At 56.7% G+C, this 22,485-nt stretch overlaps 7 protein-coding genes across 7 annotated transcripts; 3 read left to right on the plus strand and 4 right to left on the minus strand.

Annotated features, from left to right (window-relative positions):
- Positions 1-141: 141 nt before the first annotated feature.
- GGTG_01361 (ubiquitin specific peptidase 11) lies at positions 142-6,694 on the minus strand. The gene is made up of 6 exons (XM_009219125.1): positions 5,382-6,694; positions 3,160-5,285; positions 2,781-3,040; positions 2,377-2,725; positions 1,491-2,247; positions 142-1,404 (listed from the first exon to the last, which is right to left on the minus strand). The coding sequence occupies exons 1-6, from the start codon at positions 5,689-5,691 to the stop codon at positions 608-610; spliced, it is 4,599 nt and encodes a 1,532-aa protein (XP_009217389.1). The 5' UTR covers positions 5,692-6,694; the 3' UTR covers positions 142-607.
- Positions 6,695-7,417: 723 nt separating this feature from the next.
- On the minus strand, positions 7,418-12,089 carry GGTG_01362 (A-factor-processing enzyme). Its single transcript, XM_009219126.1, has 5 exons — positions 11,613-12,089; positions 11,083-11,348; positions 10,417-11,005; positions 8,657-10,298; positions 7,418-8,562 (listed from the first exon to the last, which is right to left on the minus strand). Exons 1-5 carry the CDS (start codon positions 11,886-11,888, stop codon positions 8,036-8,038), a joined length of 3,300 nt encoding a protein of 1,099 aa, XP_009217390.1. The 5' UTR covers positions 11,889-12,089; the 3' UTR covers positions 7,418-8,035.
- A 2,911-nt stretch (positions 12,090-15,000) lies between these two features.
- GGTG_01363 (hypothetical protein) lies at positions 15,001-16,652 on the minus strand. The gene is made up of 2 exons (XM_009219127.1): positions 15,822-16,652; positions 15,001-15,745 (listed from the first exon to the last, which is right to left on the minus strand). Exons 1-2 carry the CDS (start codon positions 16,254-16,256, stop codon positions 15,440-15,442), a joined length of 741 nt encoding a protein of 246 aa, XP_009217391.1. The 5' UTR covers positions 16,257-16,652; the 3' UTR covers positions 15,001-15,439.
- Positions 16,653-16,765: 113 nt separating this feature from the next.
- On the plus strand, positions 16,766-18,303 carry GGTG_01364 (hypothetical protein). The gene is made up of 3 exons (XM_009219128.1): positions 16,766-17,130; positions 17,308-17,475; positions 17,560-18,303. The coding sequence occupies exons 1-3, from the start codon at positions 16,858-16,860 to the stop codon at positions 17,620-17,622; spliced, it is 504 nt and encodes a 167-aa protein (XP_009217392.1). The 5' UTR covers positions 16,766-16,857; the 3' UTR covers positions 17,623-18,303.
- A 651-nt stretch (positions 18,304-18,954) lies between these two features.
- On the plus strand, positions 18,955-20,127 carry GGTG_01365 (hypothetical protein). Its single transcript, XM_009219129.1, has 3 exons — positions 18,955-19,286; positions 19,396-19,636; positions 19,729-20,127. The coding sequence occupies exons 1-3, from the start codon at positions 19,055-19,057 to the stop codon at positions 19,871-19,873; spliced, it is 618 nt and encodes a 205-aa protein (XP_009217393.1). The 5' UTR covers positions 18,955-19,054; the 3' UTR covers positions 19,874-20,127.
- Positions 19,978-20,435, minus strand: GGTG_01366 (hypothetical protein; the record flags this gene model as incomplete). The annotated part of the gene is made up of 2 exons (XM_009219130.1): positions 19,978-20,043; positions 20,310-20,435. The coding sequence occupies 2 exons, from the start codon at positions 20,433-20,435 to the stop codon at positions 19,978-19,980; spliced, it is 192 nt and encodes a 63-aa protein (XP_009217394.1).
- A 424-nt stretch (positions 20,436-20,859) lies between these two features.
- Positions 20,860-22,099, plus strand: GGTG_01367 (hypothetical protein; the record flags this gene model as incomplete). Its single annotated transcript, XM_009219131.1, has 4 exons — positions 20,860-20,894; positions 21,261-21,336; positions 21,787-21,842; positions 21,958-22,099. 4 exons carry the CDS (start codon positions 20,860-20,862, stop codon positions 22,097-22,099), a joined length of 309 nt encoding a protein of 102 aa, XP_009217395.1.
- Between the last annotated feature and the right edge of the window lie 386 nt (positions 22,100-22,485).

Below are 22,485 nucleotides of genomic sequence, written 5' to 3' on the forward strand. Positions count from 1 at the left end.
TTTCCCGCTCTGTCCTCTCCTGTGAGGATGACAGCAGACGCAGGCCTCAGGGGTCCCTGTGGCGGTGTGATATATCAGAAACCAGCCCGTCATTGTTTCAGCCCTGCCGATCACCAGCAGGAAGCCCGTCACGATGCATGTCACGTTTGATAGACTGCGGGTATTTTCGCAAGATCCCTGAGAAACCACCACAATTGTTCGACTGTATATCTTTCTCTGCCGGTTTGTTCCTCAAAAGAAAGACGACTAGGCAGTCAAGTCAGGCAGCTTTGCCTCCAGCCCTGGCGCCGGGATGAGACATCCACTTGCTGATGGAGCGGACGAGAATAGCTTCTCTTACCTACAACTGCTTCAAGGCATCCCGTCGCCCCTCGCCGCGTTCTGAGCTAGCAGTCGAGGCTGCACCAGCTCGCTCAACAGCAGTCCGTCCGCATAATTTCGCTTCGTAGCTTGGATCCGACATGAACCATTCCCACCGCTCTATTTACCGTGCGTCTTTGGTGCCATGCCATCATTCCGTTGTCTATGTATAATGTCCACGCTTTTGTTCACCCCGACAATGCATCTTTCGCCGCCACCTCGTCGCCTCCCTGTCCGTCACACGACCTCACTCCGCCCTGCCGCTCTTCTCGTCGTCTAGATGGATTTCGATAGCGCGGACCGACGCTGCATCCTCGCCAATATCACCAGGGATTGTGTGGAGGCCCTGGTTCTTCCACGAAAGATTGCGGATGTCGTTCATGTTAGCTTGAGCTTCCGAGTTGGGCTCAGGAGGCTCCTGATATTCGGACACGTGTCCCTCGGGCGCGGGCGCGTCATCGTAGTCGTCAAACTGGTGGAATGGCGAGTTCATGCCCGTGTTGCGGTCGCTGAACCCGCCGTTAGAGGAGTTCATCTCGGCCTCATCCGAAGCCACCGAGCCAGTGGTCTTTGGACCCCCTTCAATTTGGTTCCAGTTCCAGTCCGGCTGCCCCCATTGATTTGATGCCATGCTGATGCCTTCATCCTCTATACTTCCACGGATGCCATCGCCGTTATCTCTGGATTGCCAGGATTGCACACCAACCGATTCATATGACGGCAGCTGCTCGCCATCGTCGGCGCTCAGGCCCAGAGTCTCAGAGGCTAGCCCCCCACTAGGAGAGCCACGACCTCCTTGCGGGTGAGTTACTTCTGCTCCTATCAAGGCGCTCGACAACCCACGCAGGGAGGAGCCTGTGTCGAGACGCTGACCTTCCCCCGAATCCGACATGTCTTCATCGGGGGTGTCGTTGTTGAAGAGATCGTTGATCCGCTGGAACCGGGGCCCGCCCAAGGGGATATCTGAGCGCCGCCGATAGAAGAGCAGGTACGCCGATGATGTTACCATGCGCGAGAGGTCCTTCTGCTTGGTAACGGACGAGTCTGCGCACATGCCATCAGGTTAGCATGGTACTGCCAGGCGGAGGGGAAGGAGTAGGCTTTTGGTCTCCCAACGCGGCTGTGCTTACCATTGTAATCGTACCACTCGTTATCGATGAAGTTCTTCGCGAATGCCGTGTAGTGGCCGCCGCCGAGCCCTCCCCAGTGATCGTCAATGGCGATGAGGTCGTAAATCTCCTGCTTGTTGGTTTGGCGGTCGATGACACGGCGAGTCAGGTCAAGCCCCTCGATGGGAAAGTCCACAAGGATGTCGAGCTTGTCTCGACGCCAACCGCTGGAGCTGAAGCGTTTCAGATGCACCACGAGAATATCAGGCGTCTTCCACAAATCGAACTTCTTTTTTGCGCGGCGGTGTTCCTTGCAGCGAGGACAGTACCACATGTCCTGTTCCGAGAGAATCTCCTGCTTCTCAAACTCGTCTAAGCAGTCGTCCAGGGTGATGCCGTTCTTACGGCGTTGGTTGCGCAGCCGCTTCCTCTCCGCCAGTGCTGGGTCCTGGAGGGTCTCGATGGCGTTGAAGGTGGGCTCGCCGCGGTCGTCGTTGAGTTTGGCTTTGCCGTAAACCATTTCCCAAGCGTCTTCGTCCCAGTTCACCACAATCCCCTCGCCCAAACGGATCAGGGGACCGGAATTTGATCCTGTTGTCCCCGAGCCACCAGCGCTGTTGTCGAGGCCGCTGAATGGTGCCGCACTGCTGCCACTGCTGTTCGAGTGCTTACTGCGGCGTTTGCCTGCCTTTTTCCCATAGGTTTTCTGTGACTTGCGGTTTTGCCGCCTGCCACCCACCATTTTTGGTTTTTGGCCCGCACGCAGTCGACCAACATTCTGTCCGGCGCAGTGTCTGTTAGCAAAGGCTCGCGCCCTGGGAGCGGGGGTGCCGAGCGAATTCGCAACAAGTGCGCTCGGAATCTCATCACACAAAAAGTTGTGACTGGCGGTAAATGTGTTGCGTACCATGTTCGGTGGAATGTCCTCTTCGTCGCTGGACTCCTCCGCCATGCGTGTGAGCTCAGCTGTTTCCACGGGGTCAACAATGGCCTGCTGACTTGACTCCTCGGAGCTGCTGTCGTGCTCTGGTCCCGTCGCGCCAGGGCTTCGCATGTCCACGTCGACCTGTGGAAGGCGGCTGGCCAGGGATGGGAGTATGTTGTCGCTGATACTCTGCCACCCAGTCGGGACGCCCGACTCGGATTCGCTGAAGTAGCTCAAATTGAAGAGATTCTGCAGTTGCGGGTCGAGGTACTCGCTGGTGTCTATCCACTTGGGCCTCGTTGTGTTGAACACCTTTAGTGGCTTGACTGATCTGCTTAGGTTTGTGAGCATGGTGCTGGGCCTAAACATCCGGGGCCACAACTTACTGAGCTGCGGGACCAGGAACGGCTCCCGCCAGGCCAGCCGTGGCAGTGCTGACATCGACCAGATCCTCCTCACCCTCGACCGACTTGGCGATCACCTTGGAGTCGCCGGACGAATCGGCGTCAGAGGTTGGCGCGGTCACCATCTCGAGATCGGTGTTGTCTCCGAACTCCGCTTCTTGAGAGTGCGAGAATTGGGGCCATGTTGAGAATGAGGCCACCTTCTCTAGAATCTTGCGACGGATAGCATCCTCGTTGCGAGCCTGTGCAGTTGCGATAAGAGTTCAGGTCAATACCTCGCGATGCGGGAAAACACCACCGGAGCCGTGATTTTCATGAGTCTGGGCCATGGTCTCATTGACCTGGCCGACCGACGACTTACCTCTTCCCGCGTGACGACGATGAAATGCGGCGGCGTCGCAGTTATTCCTTGGCGTTTCCTGCCATTCGTGTACGTCCCGAACTTGTGGATGACAGGCACAACCAGCCTGTCGGCCTCCGGAGCATCCCACTCGGCTGGCGCTTCGTCTTCCTCGTCGTCGTTGACTTGAAGCATAGATCTGATCTTCTTCTTGGGCCTCTTGTACCCCGCGTTTGTCGGCGCCGCCTCCAGCTCGAAGAAGACGGGCACGTCGTTTGTCGCGATTTCTTCCGAGGCGCTACTATTATCTTCATAAATCTTGAAGAATTTGTCCTTGAACTCCTCAGCCCCGATCAGACGCTCCGACGGCACGCCGACGCGGGCGGCAATGTAGTCCTTGAGCTCATTGATGCTGCTGTTCTTGTCGAGCTCCACATTAATCTCGACCGGGGCGTCGTTCAATGGCACGTACTTGACGGACTTTGACCAGACATTCTGGAGCGGCAGTGGAAGCGTCAGGTTGTTGAAGGGATCAAACGTGATGCTGACCTTGTCGCAAAATGGGCAAACAAGGGTCGACTTGTACATGCCGGTAAAGAGATCCGCAATGACAGAATCGTCCCGCTTCTTGGTAATGTCCCAGACCTTGTCTGCCATCTCCTTGATGGCATCAGGGTTGTTGATCATATCGTCAGTCGAGTCTGGCTTCTCGATGTAAGGCTTCTTCTTGATGCGGCTCAAGTCCTCCTGAAGAGCGTCAAGAAGGAACCCGACGAACTCCTGGGAATCCTGCTGCCCGTATCCAGAGAAGGCGGGCGCATACCGCCCGATTACATTTTTGAACTGCCTGGGGGAGAAGGACGCGGACGCGGAGTCCTTGTACATTTCCTTCAAGAGTGAATAGTAGACCATGGCGACGTCTCCATTGTGGGCGAGCGGGTTGTCCGTGTTGATCTCCTTCTCGGCCTCGCCGACCAAGAAATACTTTGTGAGCTCTTCAACGCTTCGTACGCACTGCAAGGCCGAATTCATGTAGCACGTGTTCCCGAGGTTGCTCAGGCCGACGCACCCTGTAGTTCGACCCGACTTCAGTTTGGCTCGGCCACGCGTGGTTGGCCCTATGGGCGCGGGGCTGCTCCGACCACTTGCCGTCGCTCGTGTCGTTACTGCGAGGCACGACGAACTGCCCCTCGTTGCGATCGCTTTCTCCTTAGGGGCAACCCCAGTTCCCTTGTAGACCGAGATAAACATGTGCCCCTCGATGTTCTCGTCGAGCACAAGAGTGTCATTGGCATGCAAGGAAAAGAAGGCGAGTGTGGATCTGCCATTGTAGTTTGGGTCGTTCGTGGTGTCCTTGATTTCCAGCTCCTCTCGCTCAACATTCTTGGTGAGCGCCATCAGTCGAGACGCTTCAACCAAGAGGTAGTCCCAAGGATCCCGCTCATCGGGAGTGTTGTTGGGGGATTCAGGCGGCGTTGCTGGCGTGATCTGCATGGCCGAAGAGGATGGTGGCGTGGAGGCGGGGGCCAGCGGCTCGCGTGTGACTCTCCATAGCCTCACTTTCCGTTCCATGTCAACCCCAGCTAGCCGTTTTATCTTTTTCAGAAATGCTTGAGTCCTGCAGGAGGAGCTACAGGCGAGAGTGGCCGGTGGCGGGTTCGTCGCCTTCAGCTTCTGATCGATAGGGATGGGACTAGTGGGTGACCACAGCCGATGGATGGCGAAAATGGGCGGGTGTATCTCGAACTGAACATGTGGGATGCTTCCCTCCGGGGCCGTGTCGTGAGCAAACCTTTGGATAGGCAACTGTCCATCGGCGAGCCCATACCATGAGATGACTAGATCCCAGGCATCCTGAGAGAACAGTTGATAATGCTCGAGGCCTATGCCGGGTTTCAAGCGAACAAAGTCTTTGTCTTCGACGTCCTTCAAGATTTCCTGGACGATGTCCGAGTTGTCGACCGGGCCTAGAGACACCTCGGAAGCCTTCGCCGGGGCGTGCTTCGAGTCGTCACCGAAGGCCTGGGCTTTCTCGAGCCACTGCCGCGACACCAAGAAAGCTGTGTCGCCCTCCTGCAATGGGGTCTCGCCGAAGGCCTTCAACAATGTCTCGATCGTCTTTATCTGTTCGGGGAGCGGAGGAGGGTCTGCGTGCATCAAGCCAGATGCCAACTGTTAGCGAGACCGATACATATCGGGGACTGGACGTCGCGATGTTTTCGACGGGGTATCGCTCCACGTACAGGTATTGACTCCAAGGTCAGACACGCCGCCCTCGGTCGGGGCCGACACTTCCGGGCACCCAGAGGCGGAGAGCTTAGAATCCAATTCAGGATTGGGAGCATGTGATATCACACCGGCTGCACCTGCAACATCCTGCCGGGGTGGACTGGCAAGCGAGTCGGCCTCCTCCGACTCTTCGAGTGGCGGGGGGTTGATCATATCCACATCCTCTTTCGCGTCCGAGTCCATCTCCTTGTCCATGCTCGAGGCCCTGCGCTTGAGAGGCGATGACGACCGCTGTGGAGTGTCCGCGGCGCCGCCCATGATCATGCGGTGCTGAGGGTTGGAGGCCAGGGGGGAGTTACTCCTCGCGGCGCGAGAGCCAGACGGTGGGGGGTGGAGGCCGTCCTGGGGCAGGTCCTCGGCGCGATCGTTATCCAGCGAAAGGTCGGCCGAGGCGGCGCAGGGCGAGCTCGCGGCAGATGAAGCGTAGTCGGACGACTGGTGTGAGCTATAGAGAGACTGCAGGCGTGGCGGCAGACCAGACGCAGCGGGGACGGAGTCGGCGCGAACGTAGGTCGGGGTGGTCAGGCCGGACCCGGAGGCGGAGGTGGTGAAGGAGAAGCTGGGATCGAGGTCTTCTTCGGTCGTGGGCAGGAGCGTCTCCAGGGAGGAATGGTCCTGGGCTCTGCTGTTGCGTGGGGATCGGCGAGAAACCTTGCGTTTCTTTGAAGAAGACGTGGTGACTGCGAGCTGCCCGTGCAGCTCTGAGCGGGCAATGGGGGAGTTGGGGCTGTGAGACCGTCGAGAGCCCACCTAGGCAATTGGGAGGGGCGGGCGGCGGTTGGGGGCGGCGGCGGCAGAATCAGGCGGCCAAAAAATGCGTCTCGTGCTGCAATCCCGGGGCTATGATGGAGGCAGCTGGCGCGAGGTGGTCGACCTAGAGAGAGACAAGGAGCATCTGGCGGGAGGGTAAAAGATGAGCCTGACTGAGCCGGGCGGGAGCGGGCGCGGCAGCTCCTCAGTGCTGCCGTCAATGCTCTTGTTGTTGCTTCAGGCGGCAGAATCATGCGAATGGGCGGCCAACACCCACCGATTTCTCACTGCGCAGGGTCCCTCAGAACTCCGCTGCAGTACCGAGAGCGGGCAGGGAGCCCTGACGGCGGTATCTCAGGTGCCGTTCCAGCGAGGGGTGGAAATGTTGAACAAACCTCCGGTACTGGGCGAGGGTCTGGTTGGTTCTCCGGCTGCCGATAGGATGGGGGAGACAGTTGGGTGCCCGAATCGAGGTTCTGGGGACATGTCCGAAAAAGAAAAAAAAGTTGTTCGTTGGTACCTGCAACGCGAGATTCGGTATTCAGAGGAGGGCAGGCATGGTCAATCGTGCGTTGTCAAGCGGGAGGGCAGGCACTGAGACGCACGACCACCCGGCGTCACTCGCACTGTGCGACTCGCAGCCCGTTTCTGTCCACCTAGATAACAGGAAACCTGCTGGTGCGTGCGGGCGGACACAAGTCCACCTACCACGCAGACGATAGCACCCAGCAACTGAAATATCAACTGCGTGGAATAGCCAAAATACCAAGGTACCCAAATATCACTTAACTTCATACAGGTAGGTACTAGACACTCCACTATGCATCGTCTGGACACCTCCCTACGTGGCAGGCATGCGTTGAGCGGGAAGACACATGATTGCTACTTACCTAAGGGGGTACCAGTCAGCTAGCTGGCCAAAAGCCAAGTTGAGCCCATACCAGCGGAGAACCAACCCTCCATCCACTGGCTCGGTCGAGGTGGGGCCCTTCCAATGCTAGTTCCAAAGTTGACTCGGGTGAGGGCGGGTTGACTGGTATGTGGGCTTTGTCACTGCAAGAGGGGCTGATGTGGGAACAAAGACAAGGAAAAAAAAACCCCCCAAGAAAGCCCCGACGATACAGTAACGAATGCATGTGCACACTGTAAGAGACGCCATAATGTGTAGTTACGAGCAGACGAAGGGACCAAATCACCTCCCAAACCAAAATAAAAAGTTTACGCTTTAGAAGGTAAACTTCCAGGCATGGAAGCATGGTATGAAAGTAAATACGAAATACAAGACATCTACACGGTCGGATAATGCGGATGCCAATAGTTGTTTCCAACAAGACGGAACACAACCTTGAACACTCTCTAAAGGCAACTCGAGGCATGTGGTCGATCGTCGGTAGGCAGATATAGATATCGATGCTGTGCCTTGAGGCAACTACAGACTCGGCTTCTCACATAGTTGAGTTAGATATTCTTCACCCGCTACCAGTGGAGAACATGGATAGGAGTCAGGCTCAGTACATGGGTGGCCACGCCACACACACACGCACTCCACTTGGCCAACCAAATGCCAGTCAGAGAACTAGCTTCATCGTCATCTCCGGCTGCCCCCAGTTTGCTTGAGCAAGGTTCGTGCCTACATGGGTAGATATCAGGGCGCCGGGGTGTCAACGTGTGTCCGGAAGTCTGGTAGGGCTAGCTGCCCGTCAACCCTACGCGGGAGGGGCCCTAGAATCTAAACGTCCAACACTGGTCATGTCAAGGTGGGACCTAGGCCTCAACGCGGGCCTCCGCTCCGTTTCCGGGTGTTGGCAATCCTCCGGGTGGCCTTGTTACATGGTATTATCGGCGGTGGCCAGCTACCTCACAGCTTCGGGTCGAAGTCCTCATATTCGCTTAGGTCCCGCACAGGTGAAGCGCCGCCAGTAGTAAGCAGCCGGCACTTCAAGCCGCGCACGTCGTCAATAGCGACTGCCGTTGTGCCGTTGAACGAGATCTCGCAGTCACCCTCGTCTTCCGACACCCCGTTCGTGCGGTGCTCCTTTGAGAGCTTCTCCCACGCCGCCGTCGCCGCCGCAATCTTGTCCTCTGCCACCCCCAGATCTTTCAAGAGGTAACTCTTGAGCTCCTCCACCTCCTTGGCGTGGTCGTGATGCGCCGCACTTAACCTCGCCTGAAGGTCCGTAGCTGCCTGCCTGGAAAGCTCCGCGTCTAGACTGAGCGTCTTGACCAGCTCTGAGATCTGTCCCGTAGATACGTCACTCTTTGCCTGCGCAACCAGGTACACCACGAGCTTGGCCCTGAATTTCGAAGTCGGGTCGATGTAGTGTTGGAAAAACTCAACCAGATCTGCTTTGGACAGCTGCCTTATCGCTGCGGCGTCTTCCTGGGCTGCGTGGAGGACCGAGGAGCCGTTGGTTAGCTTTGGACGATACGAAACGCACACCCGAGAGGAGTCTGTCAACTCAGTAGAGGTGAAGCTTACCAAAGTCAAAATCATAGTACTGGGTGTGAATCTGGTTCCAGTGCCGGGAGGTTTCCTGGTCCAGGTTCTTGAGCTTTTCGAGTCGCTTGTTTACCAGGCTCCGTTTCTGGCTCTCAAAGTCGGCATCGCTCATGTCCTCCAACACCTTTCGGAACGAGGTCAAGAAGGCTTCAATGCGAGACTCAAGGAAGCGGGGGGTCTTTTCGCTCTGGATAATAAACCTAAAGCTGTACGTGGTCGCACTGCCCCTGACACCCGAAAAGACGACATAGCCCAGCTGCTCCTTGGTGCGGAGCTGGTCAAATGCCGGCTCTTGGGTGATCTGGTCTAGCAGCAAAGTTTTGGCCCGGATGCCGCGGTCTGCCTTATCACCAACATAGAGCAGATATTCGATGGCGTGATTGACGTTTTGCGGGTCCTTGAGCATCTTCTCAAAGCTGTAGTTGGAGCCCGGGGGATAGATGAGAGACCGCAGAATCGGCCACTGCGCCCTGGGCAAGACACGGGGCTTGAGCGTGGTTTCGATCAGGTCCGTCAACCTCAGCACGTCCTCCTTGTAGAAATTCCCATGCACATAGACCTCCATGTGCATCTGCGAGAGGAGCTCCTGCTTGAACGCTTGCGTCGCCCTGACATCGGTGGTGGGCAGTTCTGCGACGAGCTCCTCCACCACAAAATCGTTCTCCGACGTCAGCCAGCCCGTATAGTCGCTAAGTTGGTGGTAAGGCTGTTGGAATGCCCAATTGCGGTAGGCCCTGCTGAGGCGCTCCTTGACGATCTCAAACCTGTCCTCTTTGATCTCCAAGTCGCGCATTGTGACCAGGACCTGCTCCAGCAGCACGGGCAGCTTGTCGTTGTAGCCGGACACCTCGATGGACAATCCTCGCGTGTCCATGGACACGCTGTATTGCAACCCAGCCAGCTCGGCATCGTACGAGTACTCTTCCAGAGCGTCCCTAACAAGATCTGTGTAGAGCCTCGCCTTGACCGAGTTCTGGGCCGTCGCGAAGATGATGGGGCTTTTGCAGCTCACAATCAGATTTGCCTTGGGTACCCAGAAAGTATCATCTTTCTTGTGCCATCCCAACAGGAGATCGTCCTTACGGATGATGCGAGGTGCGATAGCCCGGTCCTTGGGGTCCACCTCCTTCTTCTCCACCTCGAGCTTCGTAGGGATGAACTGATTTCTGTGCGGGAGGTGCAGCCTGCTGATCCTCTGGTCGGACGGGATGGAGGCGGCCTGCTTGATCTCGTTCATAAAGTCGTCGGGGATCCTCTCGTACTTGTACTCGGTCCCGTACCACTTCTCCTTCCTGTCCCAGTCTCCTGGGAAGTCACGCGACACTAGCGTCATGCGGAAGTTGTCGGGGCGAATGCGGTCGATACCCTGCTTTATCAGCTCGGGATCAAACTTGCGCAGGCGGCTGTGTCCACTGAGAAGCCATTCGCGAGGTAGCGGCTTTTGCATGACGGAGCTGATCTTGCTCGTGAATCTGCTTGCCGGCGTCTTCTGCTTGAATTTGAAGTCGACATCCGCCAGTCCCTTCTGCTCCTCGAATATCCATTGGTGTGGAGGTGTCTCCCGCAATAGCGACACGTACTGGAAGAACACCTTTACGACCTGCTTGTAGTTCTGCAAGCCCTGTTTCGAGACGATGGTTTCCCGCGGTCAGCTGAGCGAACTCACAAAGGTGGAGGCAAAGTCGAAATTGCACAAATTTTGGGGACAGATGAATGAATAGCACAAAATGGGAACTTACCTCTTCAGTGAGTCGGATCTGGCAGTCAAAGATACTGGGAGACCCCGGGCACACGGAGTACGGGCCGGCGGTGAGACTGTTTGCCCAGCCCTTGGATTTGATGTACGACATGATACTTCCGGGGCCCTCGTGCCCGATCAGGTGGCTGATGTAGCGACTCGGCTGCGATTCGTAGAGGGGTTCCTCGTCGAAAAAGGGGAAGAACAAGTTGAGCTCCCGAGTTTCCATGACGGGCTTTGTGAAACATTGCATACCAAGCTGCTCGGGGCCGAAGGGTACCTCGTCCTCCCACCGCGCCGGCGGCAGATCCTTGTTGGGAATGCCCGAGAACAGATCCGCGACCCATTTCTCCAGCACATCGAGCGGCTCCCTGCCGAGAACAACAAGCTTCATGAGGTTCGCCGAGTAGTGCTTATTGTAGAACTCAATGAACTTGTCCCGGACGTTTATGCCGCGAGACTCGGGCTGGATCTTGAGTACATCGAGATTACCTGTCGAGAAGTGGCGGTATGGGTGCTTGGGATTGGACAGCGATTTCTCGAGCTGGTGGAAGCGCCATTGGTCGTTCTGGAGGTTCTTTTTGTTCTCGCTATGGATAAATAAATATATTAGTAGGAGCCTCAGAGAATTTACCTCAGAGATCAACACGCTTCATGTGTAGCTTACCTATCAACAGCACGGAGCTCGCGGTCCAGGGTGGAGGCGAGAAATAGGGGCTCGATGAAGAACTGGGCGAAGCGATCTAAAGCACCGTGTAATGGCGATGGGTTTGTGTCTGATGCATCGCCGTCATCGCTGGGCTTGCCAGCCACGTCGAAGAAGTAGTTGGTCGATGTGGCGCCAGTGTAGGCATTTGAGCTCCCCGAATGCGCCGAGAGATACTGAGAGTAGGCATTTTCCACGGGATACTTCTTGGTCCCCATGAACAAAAGCTGGGAGTACGTTCGGCGGGGAGAGGAGCACAGTTGTTAGCCAGCATACGGTGAGAAAACGTGGATGCACACGTATAAGCGCACGCGCCAACACATGTAAAAAAAACTTAAAAAAACTTAAAAAAAATTGGCGTATACGATAGCAAAATAGAGAGGGGGAAAGGGCAGGTAACCACAGCGCGCGCCGCCGTCGGACGCTTGTGGCCTCGGCGGCGGCGGCGGCGGCGGCGGGCGGGCGTCGGCAAGCTCGGGACCAAAACGCACATGCTCGACAGCGTGGGCCATGCCCGGCATGTCATCCTCGTCGCTAAAGTTGCCCACGTTGACGTCCATGGCGGCGCTGGCCTTATCCGTGTCGGGATCGTGGACGAGCAGAACCTCAAGCTTGTTCTCGAGCCGGATGACGCGGTATGTCCGGTTGTCCAGCGACGGGACCTCGAGGCTGTCCGTGACCCTCTCGACGGGCCGGAGCCTGGGGTCCAAGCCCGATGCCGGAGCCTTCATGTCGGCATGCCGTGGCAGGTGGCTGGCGAAGCGCATGATGGCAGTAAGGCGCGCGCGCGGTTTACTGGGTGGGCGACCCGAAACGCGATGCTCTATGAACCTCGCAGAAGGGAGAGAAGGAGGGGTGGCAAGGACGGGCAAGACCTGGGGGCCAGGTGATGTCGGGGTATGCTGATGCCTTTAGGTCTGGACCGGTGGGGAGGGGGCGACTGTGCTGCGGGGTGGGCCCCAGCTCCAGCGCAATGATGCAGGTGGGCGTCCTATCCACATATATCCTGGACATGAAGCTATGTGGCCAACCGCCAGCACAAACGCCCCAGACCGCCCGTGCTGTGTACCGTGTACCGTGTTGGTCGCACCGAGAGAGGCGCAACCTCGTGTTAGCGGCAGGGGACAACATGGAAGCCGACTTGGCCCCTTGTGCTTGCTGGCCGCCGCTGCTGGTGTGTGAGCGTGGTGGGTTCATGCCCTGCTGGCCGCTGGCGTGCTGGGTGGTTCCTTCCTGGTAGTCCGGTACTGTACTCAGTGGGCAGGGCATCAATCCCCCTCAGCCCAGGCCTGTGACAAGGCCTCAAGTCAATCTTTGATTGAGGGCCAGTAGCGCGCAATTGAGCCCACGGTGTAGTTGTGGGGACACCGGTCGCGCTAAGGAGCGTGATGAGCTAGCGACCAAAGCGAGTCGGAAAATGCACTGCTGTCACCCCTCTACGAAGCTGCCGTGAATAAAACGGTGGGCTGCTCAGGACTGACACGCCTGGTGCGGCGGCGGCGGTAAGTGGCGGTTCATTCACCTCACTAACCCTCTTCTCCCTCCCCCCCTCCGGACTTGGCTCCTGGCGCGATGCCCGGGCCTCGGTCCATGTTTTCTCGATCGTGCCAATAGATCCCATGCAGTTCCCAGACGGGAGACCATCACCCAACGCCAGACTCGAGGGTTGCCTAGTTGGACTACCTCGTCCTTATTGATATACACTAGTGGATGGATGCTGGATACTGGGTATCCGGGTTAGGCAAACCGCACATCCGAGGCTTGGCCCGGCCCGGCTACAACTTCCATCCTCGCTACACGACCTCACTCCAAAACTCAAGTGCTCAACTTGAATGTTCTACTGACTCGTCTCATCGACAGCTGTTGTTTGTTGTCGAAATTTTGGTCCTGAGTGGCTCAAAATAAGCTCTTCGGGGGAGCAGGCCCACCCAATGGTAGTCAAGATCCTGCGCTTGCTCCATACCTTAGGCACACTCCTGGGTGCTGACCTAGATAGGTGGTTGTGCAACTTCCACGCGTCCTGCAAACTCCGGGTGTCTATGACTACATCCTGCCTTAGTCCATCGGCCTAGGTTAGGTTGGTGGTTAGTCTAGCAAGCACTCTAGCCAGAGTGGGCATCGAACAAGCCCGCGCCCATGCAGTTTGGGCCTCTGCGCGCAGCCAGGAGAGGAGGAGTCGCAAGGCGCGCCTATAATAGCGTCCGCTGAGGAGCCACTGAACCGAATCAAGCCCAGCTCCAGGTGCCAAGAAATGTCAACGACGGGGCAAGCCCAGGGGAACAACACCATAACCTTCCCCAGACGGCCAATAATCGTCAACCTCTTGCGGACAAGAGCGTGAGATGGCAGAATACGGTCCACCAGCCTGGCCAACATCCCAGAAGACCCTGGTACATGCACACGTACGCACGATGTATTGGGTTCTTCAGACGATACCGCTACTTTGCCCCTCCAGGAAAGTCACCCTCTGAAGACCCAATCCTATAGGTATTAGTAACATCTAGGCATGTGCAGCCTTTTTAGCTAGAGGACAAACTTGGCCTAAGTGCTCCCAGTGCTGCAGGTGCGCAAACATTACAGGTGTTCGCGTCAAGAGCTAACTGAACTGCATCCGCAGATGCACTAACTACTATCTAGGTGTAAACCGTCTGCAGCGTCGCCTTAGGTGGCCGGAGCACAATGAGTACCTACCGAGTTAGGCTTAACGAGGCCTCGCTCCATGCTAGACCCCGTGTCGTTTCCATCGAGCATCGGGCACGTCTTGCCTTAACCGGCTTCCTCACGCTGCCCTAAGGACATGCATATTTTCTTTTCGGAGAAATCTAGGGGGGCCTGCCTGCCTGCCTGACCACCCTGGTCGTATATTCATGGGCGGCTCCTCCCGCACCAATACGGCGTGGCGAAATTCTCCTCATATGTGACAACCACTAGGCTCATACAGGCCTCCCGGGAAGATGGGCAGGCTGGTGATCATGTCGACCACGTTCTGGACCACTAGTGGTCCACGTCCCGGACAGCACGTTGCACGATGCAGGACGGCGTCGCCCTGTGCCAAATGCGTCGGTCGCCGAGCACGTTTAGCCCCCGGAGCCAGGTCGGCCGTGAAAGGCCTTCTCCCCGTCATGCAGCAAGCCGTCACCCGGGTATCTTCTGACAATGTGGGTCGAGAACAAAGGAGGGTGGCAACTGGCCATGTCACGGCCGCAAGCATGCGGTCGCCCGCTGCTGGCTTCACGATTCAGCCCAGGCGGTGGCTATCTTGGCATGCCGGGTATAAGCAGTGGCACGGTTCGGTGAGAAAGCCGTAAGGGTACGGAAGGATGCTGGGGGGCCAGCTTGCCCTGACTCTAAACTCCAATGTAATCCTGCCTTCGAGCATGCACGGCATGGAGGACACTAGGGTGGGCTGTCGACTTCGTCATGTCAATGCCTGATACACACTCCACTGGGTCAGGGATGGCTAGGATGGCCGGGAGAAACGAAGCCTAGATGTTCCCGTTGACGTGATGCCTTTTGGGATATCAGGGCTGGGTCGCTGGCACTGGGTGCTGACAATCAACATGCTGTTGAATGGCCATTTTTAGCAGTAGCACTATTTTTATCCCCGAGAATAGGTCACTAACCCAAGTAGACACGGGTACTGTCCAAGACTCCCTCGTAGGGCGTTCGATTCGGGGTTCAAATGGCGCCTCCTTCATGATTACCTGATACATACGACCTGATTTATTGAATTCGTTCTGCCCTGGTGTTCCTAGGGCCAGTAATCCCCTCCATAAAAAATCTTAGTGATTACGGAAGCTTTCGGACCGATGCAAGAACCCGTCCAACTACAGCCATGCTAGGGAATCACAGGAAGGAGATTCGAAACCGCCGTCAAGATGTTAAGACTGATATATATATATATATCAATGGCAAGAGCTACGAAAGCCTGAAAGGAAAATGAGAATGATTAAATTCAGGTGATGGAGATAGTAGCTAAAACAGCGTTTCATTGCCACGAACTCGACCTGGACCTGTCAGACGCAGGGCAGGGACGGTAAAGAGAGCAACGTAGATGTCTAGGAGAAACATGCCAAATGAGAGATGTTGGTATGTGCAATGTACTGGCACCACCTATCCCATGGCCACAGTTTCCTCTGTTTCGGTCCAGCAACGCTAGGACCGAGCTGTGTCGATTATCGCTTGGGCGACAAGACCAAGGAGCTTGCCTAAAGGACGGTAAAAGTTGAGAGGCTACGCAGAATGCATTCGGCCTTCACATCCAGGTGGATGGGTTGATAATTCACCAGCACAAACAACCAGCAGGGGAACGCTCGTATCAACGATGTTCTCTGCCTGGTCGAGAAGGTGCTTTGAACGAGCCCGCGGACGATATCGACTTTGGCATGTTCAGCTTCACATCCTTCTTACGTCGCTTGGCAGAGAGCTGCTGTGCCTTGGCCCTCTCGGTACTCATCCTGCCAGAGGTCTCCGATTTTGTACGTTTCCTCTTGGAGGAGTCGTTGGAGAGCTGTCTCCCACGACTTTCGGGGCTGCCTGCGGAACTCTTTGGTTTCGAGTGCCTTGGCTCCTCATCTGACGACCCAGAGTCATCGCTCTCAGATCCCGTCTCCGCATCCTCCTCCTAAAAGCGGCAGGTCAGCTAACACGTGCCATCTCAGGATTGTACTGGGGAAGGGTGAGAAAGAGAGAGGACATACTTGAGCTTTGCTTGCTTTCTTCATATTGAAGCGCCGCATCTGGCCTCCAGTGGCGGCGCTGTCAGCCGAATCAATCTGAGCGAAGCCAATCTGCACGATGTTTAATGGCGTCTGTGGCATCCTGTCAGACGACCGAGGGGACGGGGCGGGGAAGTCGAGAACCCAGCGGGTGTCGCCCAAGTCTTCGGCCTGTTTGGCAATAGCTGCCCGACGCTTCCTCTCCTCCTCATCAAGGGCGGCCTGGACGGCTGCCCCGTCGATTTTGGGCCCTGAGGAACTGCAGTCAGTGGTATCTTGCGAGACCTTGCGCCGCTTGGAGCCGTGCTTGTCTTCGGAGCGCGGCGTTGTCAGCGACGAGTTGGCAGACGAGGCCGCTATGCCCCTCTGCATGAACTTCATCGTCAGCAGCCGCGAGGATACTGTCTTGGACGCCATCTTGTCGTCCAGTGACTCTGCAGCGCCTTGCACAATGCGCGTTTTGCTCCAGACGAGTGCCACTAGCAGGGGGACAAGTGGGCGTCACGACAAGTCCAGCGCGGGGGCTGCGCTGCTGTGGAGTGGCCGACGCGTGGTCTCGGGCAGTAGCGGCGATTCGCAAACGATCGTGGTTCTGGAAATCTGCCGTTCCAAGTGCGCCGCGCGGGTTTGGCCGGTAAATGGCTGGTCGAGGGTAGTTGAGGAGGTTGGCAGGAAGTCGCTGGAGTTGCTGGTCGTAAAGGGTTGGTAGAGTGTGAGAGTTGCTCATGTAGCAGCTCTTCGTTCGCTTGTTTTTTCTCCCTCCTTGTTTGCTGGCCGATGACAATTACGGCCCGACGCAGCCATGCTTGGTTCCTTGCCAGCCTGATCTCGCAAAAATTAATCTAGCCAATCACACGGCCACCAATTAACCCACCATCTTTGAGGGGGCCCACTCTTTCGCGGCACCAACGACGTGCCCGCCGCCGCCGCATCGATTGGCCTCGTTCAGCAGGCTGATTCAAATACCACCTCGAGCTCGTCACCAGAAACCGCAATCCAGACCTCCCCTTCCCCAAAGATGATGTCCGGAACGAGTCTTCGGGCAGCACGGCAGCTCGCGAGCCGGGCTCGCCTTTCGGCTCGTGGCTTTGCCGTGTCGGCCCGGCAATTGGACTCGGCCGCCGCCGTCGCAACGCCCAAGGAGACCGCGCCCCAGACCACCGATCCGTCCGCGCAGCCGACCGAGGTCCTCCAGGCCCCGAACCGCACTGATGTCTGGGCTCGGAGCCAGAAGCCGCGCTCCAAGGCCATGACAGGGCCGCGCTTCGAGCAGACAGACTTCAGCCTTCAGGTCAGTACCACCATCGACGGACTGGGAAATTGCGGGGCTGCAATACGTCGAATCTAGAAGGCACAATCATGTGTATGGCTTGGAGTATAGTCGAGAGGAGGGGCACGTTGCTGCTATGGGTGGGCAGCTAGGATCGCTCTTGGACACGCTCGCTGACCCGTCCGTTGATCCTCACAGCCCCAACCCTACTCTGCCATGGAGCTGGTGCACAAGCAGCCTGTCCGGTGGACGCACGATCGTGTAGTCGCATGTGATGGCGGCGGCGGCCCAGCTGGCCACCCGAGGATATTCATCAACACGGACAAGCCAGAGATTTGCGCCTGTGGCTACTGCGGGCTGCCATTTGTAGGTCCCGCCCTTGCGAACCATCCTGGCGCTCCCAGGTCTGGAGCGACATGATAACCAAAGTCCCCTCGATCCTTTATACAGGCCAACGAACATCACCGGAAGCATCTGGAGTCCCTTCCACAAACTTCATACCCACTCGCATAGGCTCAATAGAGTACCAGGCATTCGAGGGGGGTGCCGCTGTTGCTTTCTGTTGTACGTAAATGGGGCAGGAATCAAATGTTTGTTTTCTGCTGCCTGAATACCAAGGTACTCGGAAATGAAGAGGTTTTGCGGCAGCTACGGCTCCAAACTTCAGTTCCCACCGGCATCCAATGTCAGCCATCTATCACGGATCTTTGCAGAGACATGTGACCGCAAGTAAGGTGCCGAAGCGTTTAGGGCCATTGCCGGGCTATGTCGGAGAAGTTGCACTAGTTCAACAACACACCAAAAGATGTGAAACGTTGCCATTTGGTTTCTCCCGCCCGCTGCCACACCCAGCCGCCTCAAAAATTGGCAGCGACTTACCGCTACGACATCGGAATACTGATTTGCCGAGCTAGTGTCTGGGGGCTCACATATCCGACAATGGAGCCTGAGCAGTATACGAGGTTGCTCACCGCCCCGGCTGGCCACATTTTTCTTGTTGTGACGACCTATTTACATATATAACGATCAACATGCTAAAATGGCTCGCTAGGTATCAAAGGGATACATATGTCGGCTAATTGGGAACGCATGAGAAGATAAAAAGAAGTGCCACCAGTTTTGGGTTTCAAGGTTGTGCGCGCCATTCATACCAGCCTGTCTCAACGTTCCGCAAGCTCCGATCCTCCGAAAACAGAGATGCATCGAAGCAGACGACGACGATTCCACGGCATGGTAACGGTATCTGCGTGTGGTCACCGTCGTGTGCGACCTGAGCCCGCATGAGTGTGGGCTTGGATTAATGAAATTTGAGACCATTTATTGGTAACGATGGTGACGTTTTCCACGCGTTTAGGAGATGGGTATTTGAGACTTTGGGCTTCTCGGTGGAATCGTGTTCCTAGAGTCCAAGATTAGGGTCTCGGATGGATGGCAGGAGGATGTACGCCAAAGCCAGTAGCATTCACCCGCAATGATCCATCTCCCATCCTGCCTGCTTGGTAGCCCAATCGCTCATACGAGCAAGTCTGGCTACGGCCGGTATGTGGCCATAGGTCATATCATGCTGCAAGCAATACAGATAAAGATTGCCTGGATGTCGGGTACTGGCGACATATATCATGAACATACAACGGGAAGGCGTATGTGGGATTTGGCCGACTGAGCAGCTACCTTATTTCTCGGTGACACCCGAACGACGCAGAAGGCGCCCATGGAAGCACAAATGCTGAAAAATCCAGGGAACAAGCCCACGAAGCAGCCCAGGTTCGATCAACCCATGTGCCCGTTCTCATCAGCACCATCCTTCTCCCTATCCTGGTGAATACCGCCGTTCTAAGATCACCTGCTTGTATGGGCACATCACCGTAATATACCCCCTCTAGCCTTCGAACAAGCAGCAGAAAAGGATCACCTCCTGTGGCCAAAACACGCCCTGTCGTCCACGATGCATCTACTGGATACCGGGAAGGCTCTTCTAGCCACTATCGCCGCAATCCCCTTCATCCATGCTATGCCGGCGATGCAGCGCGTCGGAGCCCTTGAGGCTCTCGCCCGTGGCACGCACATGATCAAGCTTCCAGACGCCCAGTTCGACTTCAAGCCATTCGAGCTCAAGAACCTATGCTACGAGTGCGATCGCAGCCGCGACGAGGACCTCTACTCGTGCACGATGAAGTGTACGCCCATCCCCGCGTGTCTTCTCGTTGGGCCCAAATTCCTGGTCGAACCTGGAGCTAGCTGCCCGCTTCTATGGACTTGGTACTGACCACCTGTGGGTGTCTCCAGTCGACTGGTTTGATCCGAACTCGGTGCGGGAGAACAACGTCTCGGCCTGCTCCTGCAAGTACTCGTGGAAGTGGGACAGCGTGACGCTGGCGCCGGGAGACCGCAACTCGTTCGACGCGGAGGGCTATTCGGTCTGCCAGATCAACCACCAGACCACGACGTTCTTCGAGATGAAGATCAACAGCTTCCACGCCGCCGACAACTTCACCCTCTCGCTGGGGCGTCGGTACAGGGACACTGTGTAAGTTTGACGCCGGGCGCGCCCCACAATTCCTAGCGGCCGTGGGGAGAGTGAAAGCTGATTGTACCTCGATGTCGCGGCCTGATCGACAGCCTGTTCCAGCCGCCCTTCGTCTACCCGACAACCTTTGCCGAGCCCGTTATCCAGCTCAGCCAGCAAGGCCGCAAGGACGAGCGCTCGATACAGTACTACGAGCCGGACGTGGTCAAGGCGGATATCATGGGACTGATGATCTGAGGTCTTCCTGCCAGCCTTCCCTCTACCAGGACACTGGTCCCGGGTGGCGCATTATCAACAAGACGCGAGGACTAATCATTTTGGGCGCGTTCTTTTCCCTTCACTCATTTCCGACATGGCCCTCCTCGATTATTGTCCGGCTGCCTACCCCTGCCTACCCCTGCCTGACCCTGTGGGGAGCGGTTTCCTCAACATCGGGGTTAGTTTGATTTGTCCCAGTCGTTCTCATGGCTACTATCGAGTCTGGCACCTGTATGTTTCTACAAAGGCTGGCGTGACATCCTTTGTCTCTCGAGGAGGTGTATTCGATAGTCTTAAGCCTTAGGTAGTTTGTATGGCACCTCCTACCCACATCTTCAAGGGTTCACGCAGCGTGGCCCAAAGTCGGGGTTTTCGATGCCCAGCCACCAAGAGGATCGGTAGTCGGCAAAAATACGCCACGATCTGTTGTGGCGAATCCCTTTCTTTCAGCATCCTTTTGTTTTTCATCTTTGCCTGACATGGAACCAATGTCCGGCTCCTCAACCCCTCGCTCACACACCAGCCGGCGATCACGGGCCATGACGGCTATTAATAGGCTCGCTAGTGGATCTCTGCGCCAAAGAGGAGCATGCCGGCCGGCCCTGGTCCTTTCTGACAAGCCAATGGCCTGCCGCAATGCCACCCCCAGCTGAGGTCGACTCAAGAAGCCATGAAAACCGGATTCGATGGAGCAGTTTGGGCGGGGCAAAGACCCTGGGCTGCCCAGAAAGCTGTCAGAGCTCCTGCACACCCCTCGGCGTCGCGTGGAACTTGAGCTCCAGAACCCACCGCGTCGAAGGTTGTTTGCTACATACCTACATGCAGGCGATCTGGTTCAGACCTGTGCTGGACGAGTTCGTTTTGCGTATGCCTCAGAACGAACCGGGTAGTTGGGGCAGGTGGAAGGGGGCCCTGCAGGGACTTTACACGGGCCTGGTGTGACATGAAGGACATGATGTTGTGCCATGGCTCGAAGCTTGCACATCTCGGCCGGCGATGGGTAAGGCTAGCGTGATGACGGCAAGTGGGGGTTTTTATTTGGAGGGGCAGCAGGCGTCGACGACAAGGAGTCGCATTGAGGGTCTGCTACCCAGCACCCTGGTAGTAGGCGTAGTAGGCAGCAGTGGGGAGCGGACTGGCCACGCTGGCGCAAGCAGAGATTGCCACCGGCGCGCGCGGAGATGGCTATGCCGGGTCCGGGAAGATAGGCGGCTGTCCAAGGAGGGCAAGTAAATGGTGGTGATGGATCCAAGCATCCGACGTATGACCTGTGTAAAACAAGCTGCTTGGGCTGCTGGTCTTGGATACCCCAACTTCAGCAGCCCGGGCGGCGTCTACGCCGCACACTGACCATAAGCGATAAGAGGGTTGAGGTGAGGCGGGAGGAGCTGGCGGTGCGTGCGGCTCGCGGGGAGATGACCTGGTGGCTTTGGGGCGTTTCGGTAGGTAGGTTAGTCTAGGTGCTGCTCCCATGCACTGTGTTGAATTCAACCTGATCTATCTCCTGTTGTTCAAACTTTCAAGGAACCGTTTCTATCCATGCCGGTAGTCGACCGAGAACGTTAGCAGCCAGCCAGCCAAGTCCAGCCGTGCCTCTGCGTTTCGAGAACATATCTGCACCCGAAGCCGCCACCTCCCATTTCTTGATAGTACCCATCCGCTCATCAGGCACGGGAGTCGTATCGCCGCCCACCAACCAAGTCCGATCGCACCCCTTCTGGCGTGCGAGTAATTCGAGGCGCGGCCCCCAAGTCGAATAGCAAGGGGAAAAAAGGGGGTCGAACCGGACGCTGCGCTCAACGATCCAGGCCGAGCTCAAAATAGGGCAAGAGCAATCCCTATCCCGCAGCTAATTCCCCGAGTCCGAGCTTGACAGCTCGGGTACCCAACAGCAGTCGACCTGCGTTATCAACGCCGGCCGTACCCAAGGCCAAAAATACCCGTGGGTGTGTGTGCAATGAGGCGTCTGCACAAGCCCAGCAGCTCCTAGGGTAACCAGTCTTGGGCACATAGTTCACCCAGTTCGCCCACTCGCCACGCCGCTCTAATCTAGCAGCATACAGCACTCAATCCCAGTTTGGCAAGCAAATTAAACCGCAGGGCACTGCTCGGTCGCCTGTGGCAAGGGGAGGTGCATCAAAGGCTGCCCCTGCGCCCGACAAACAGCGTCGAGCCCCTCACCAGGCCGCTTTCGCAAGTGCCTAAAAGAGGGTCCAATACCTCCAGCTTCATCCTCAACAGGCGCTACTTTCGGCCTGTCTGTTTGTTGTCTGCCTACCACATCCTTCCCTGCCTTTACCAAGGCTTCCTCTGCCCGGATCCGAAGCGCTCAAGTTCGCAATTCTGCATATTGCCGCGCGACCCATCCTTCTGCTGCCTCACTCTGCATCGATACCCTGCAGAGCAAAAGGGGCCAAATTTCCCCCGCGTTCCATTGCTGACGGATTACTCTGTTCCCACTGCTTGCTTCTGACGCCAGCCCAGAGAGAGGGGGTCGGCAAGCGGCAACGCAAGGGAGAAGAGAGTCAAGCTCCCGCCATCGATTGGAACGAGAGCTTAGGTCATTTGACGAAGAGGATAAAGCGGACGAT

The sequence above is a fragment of the Gaeumannomyces tritici genome (assembly GCF_000145635.1).
Source record: "Gaeumannomyces tritici R3-111a-1 unplaced genomic scaffold supercont2.1, whole genome shotgun sequence".
Lineage (NCBI taxonomy): Eukaryota > Fungi > Ascomycota > Sordariomycetes > Magnaporthales > Magnaporthaceae > Gaeumannomyces > Gaeumannomyces tritici.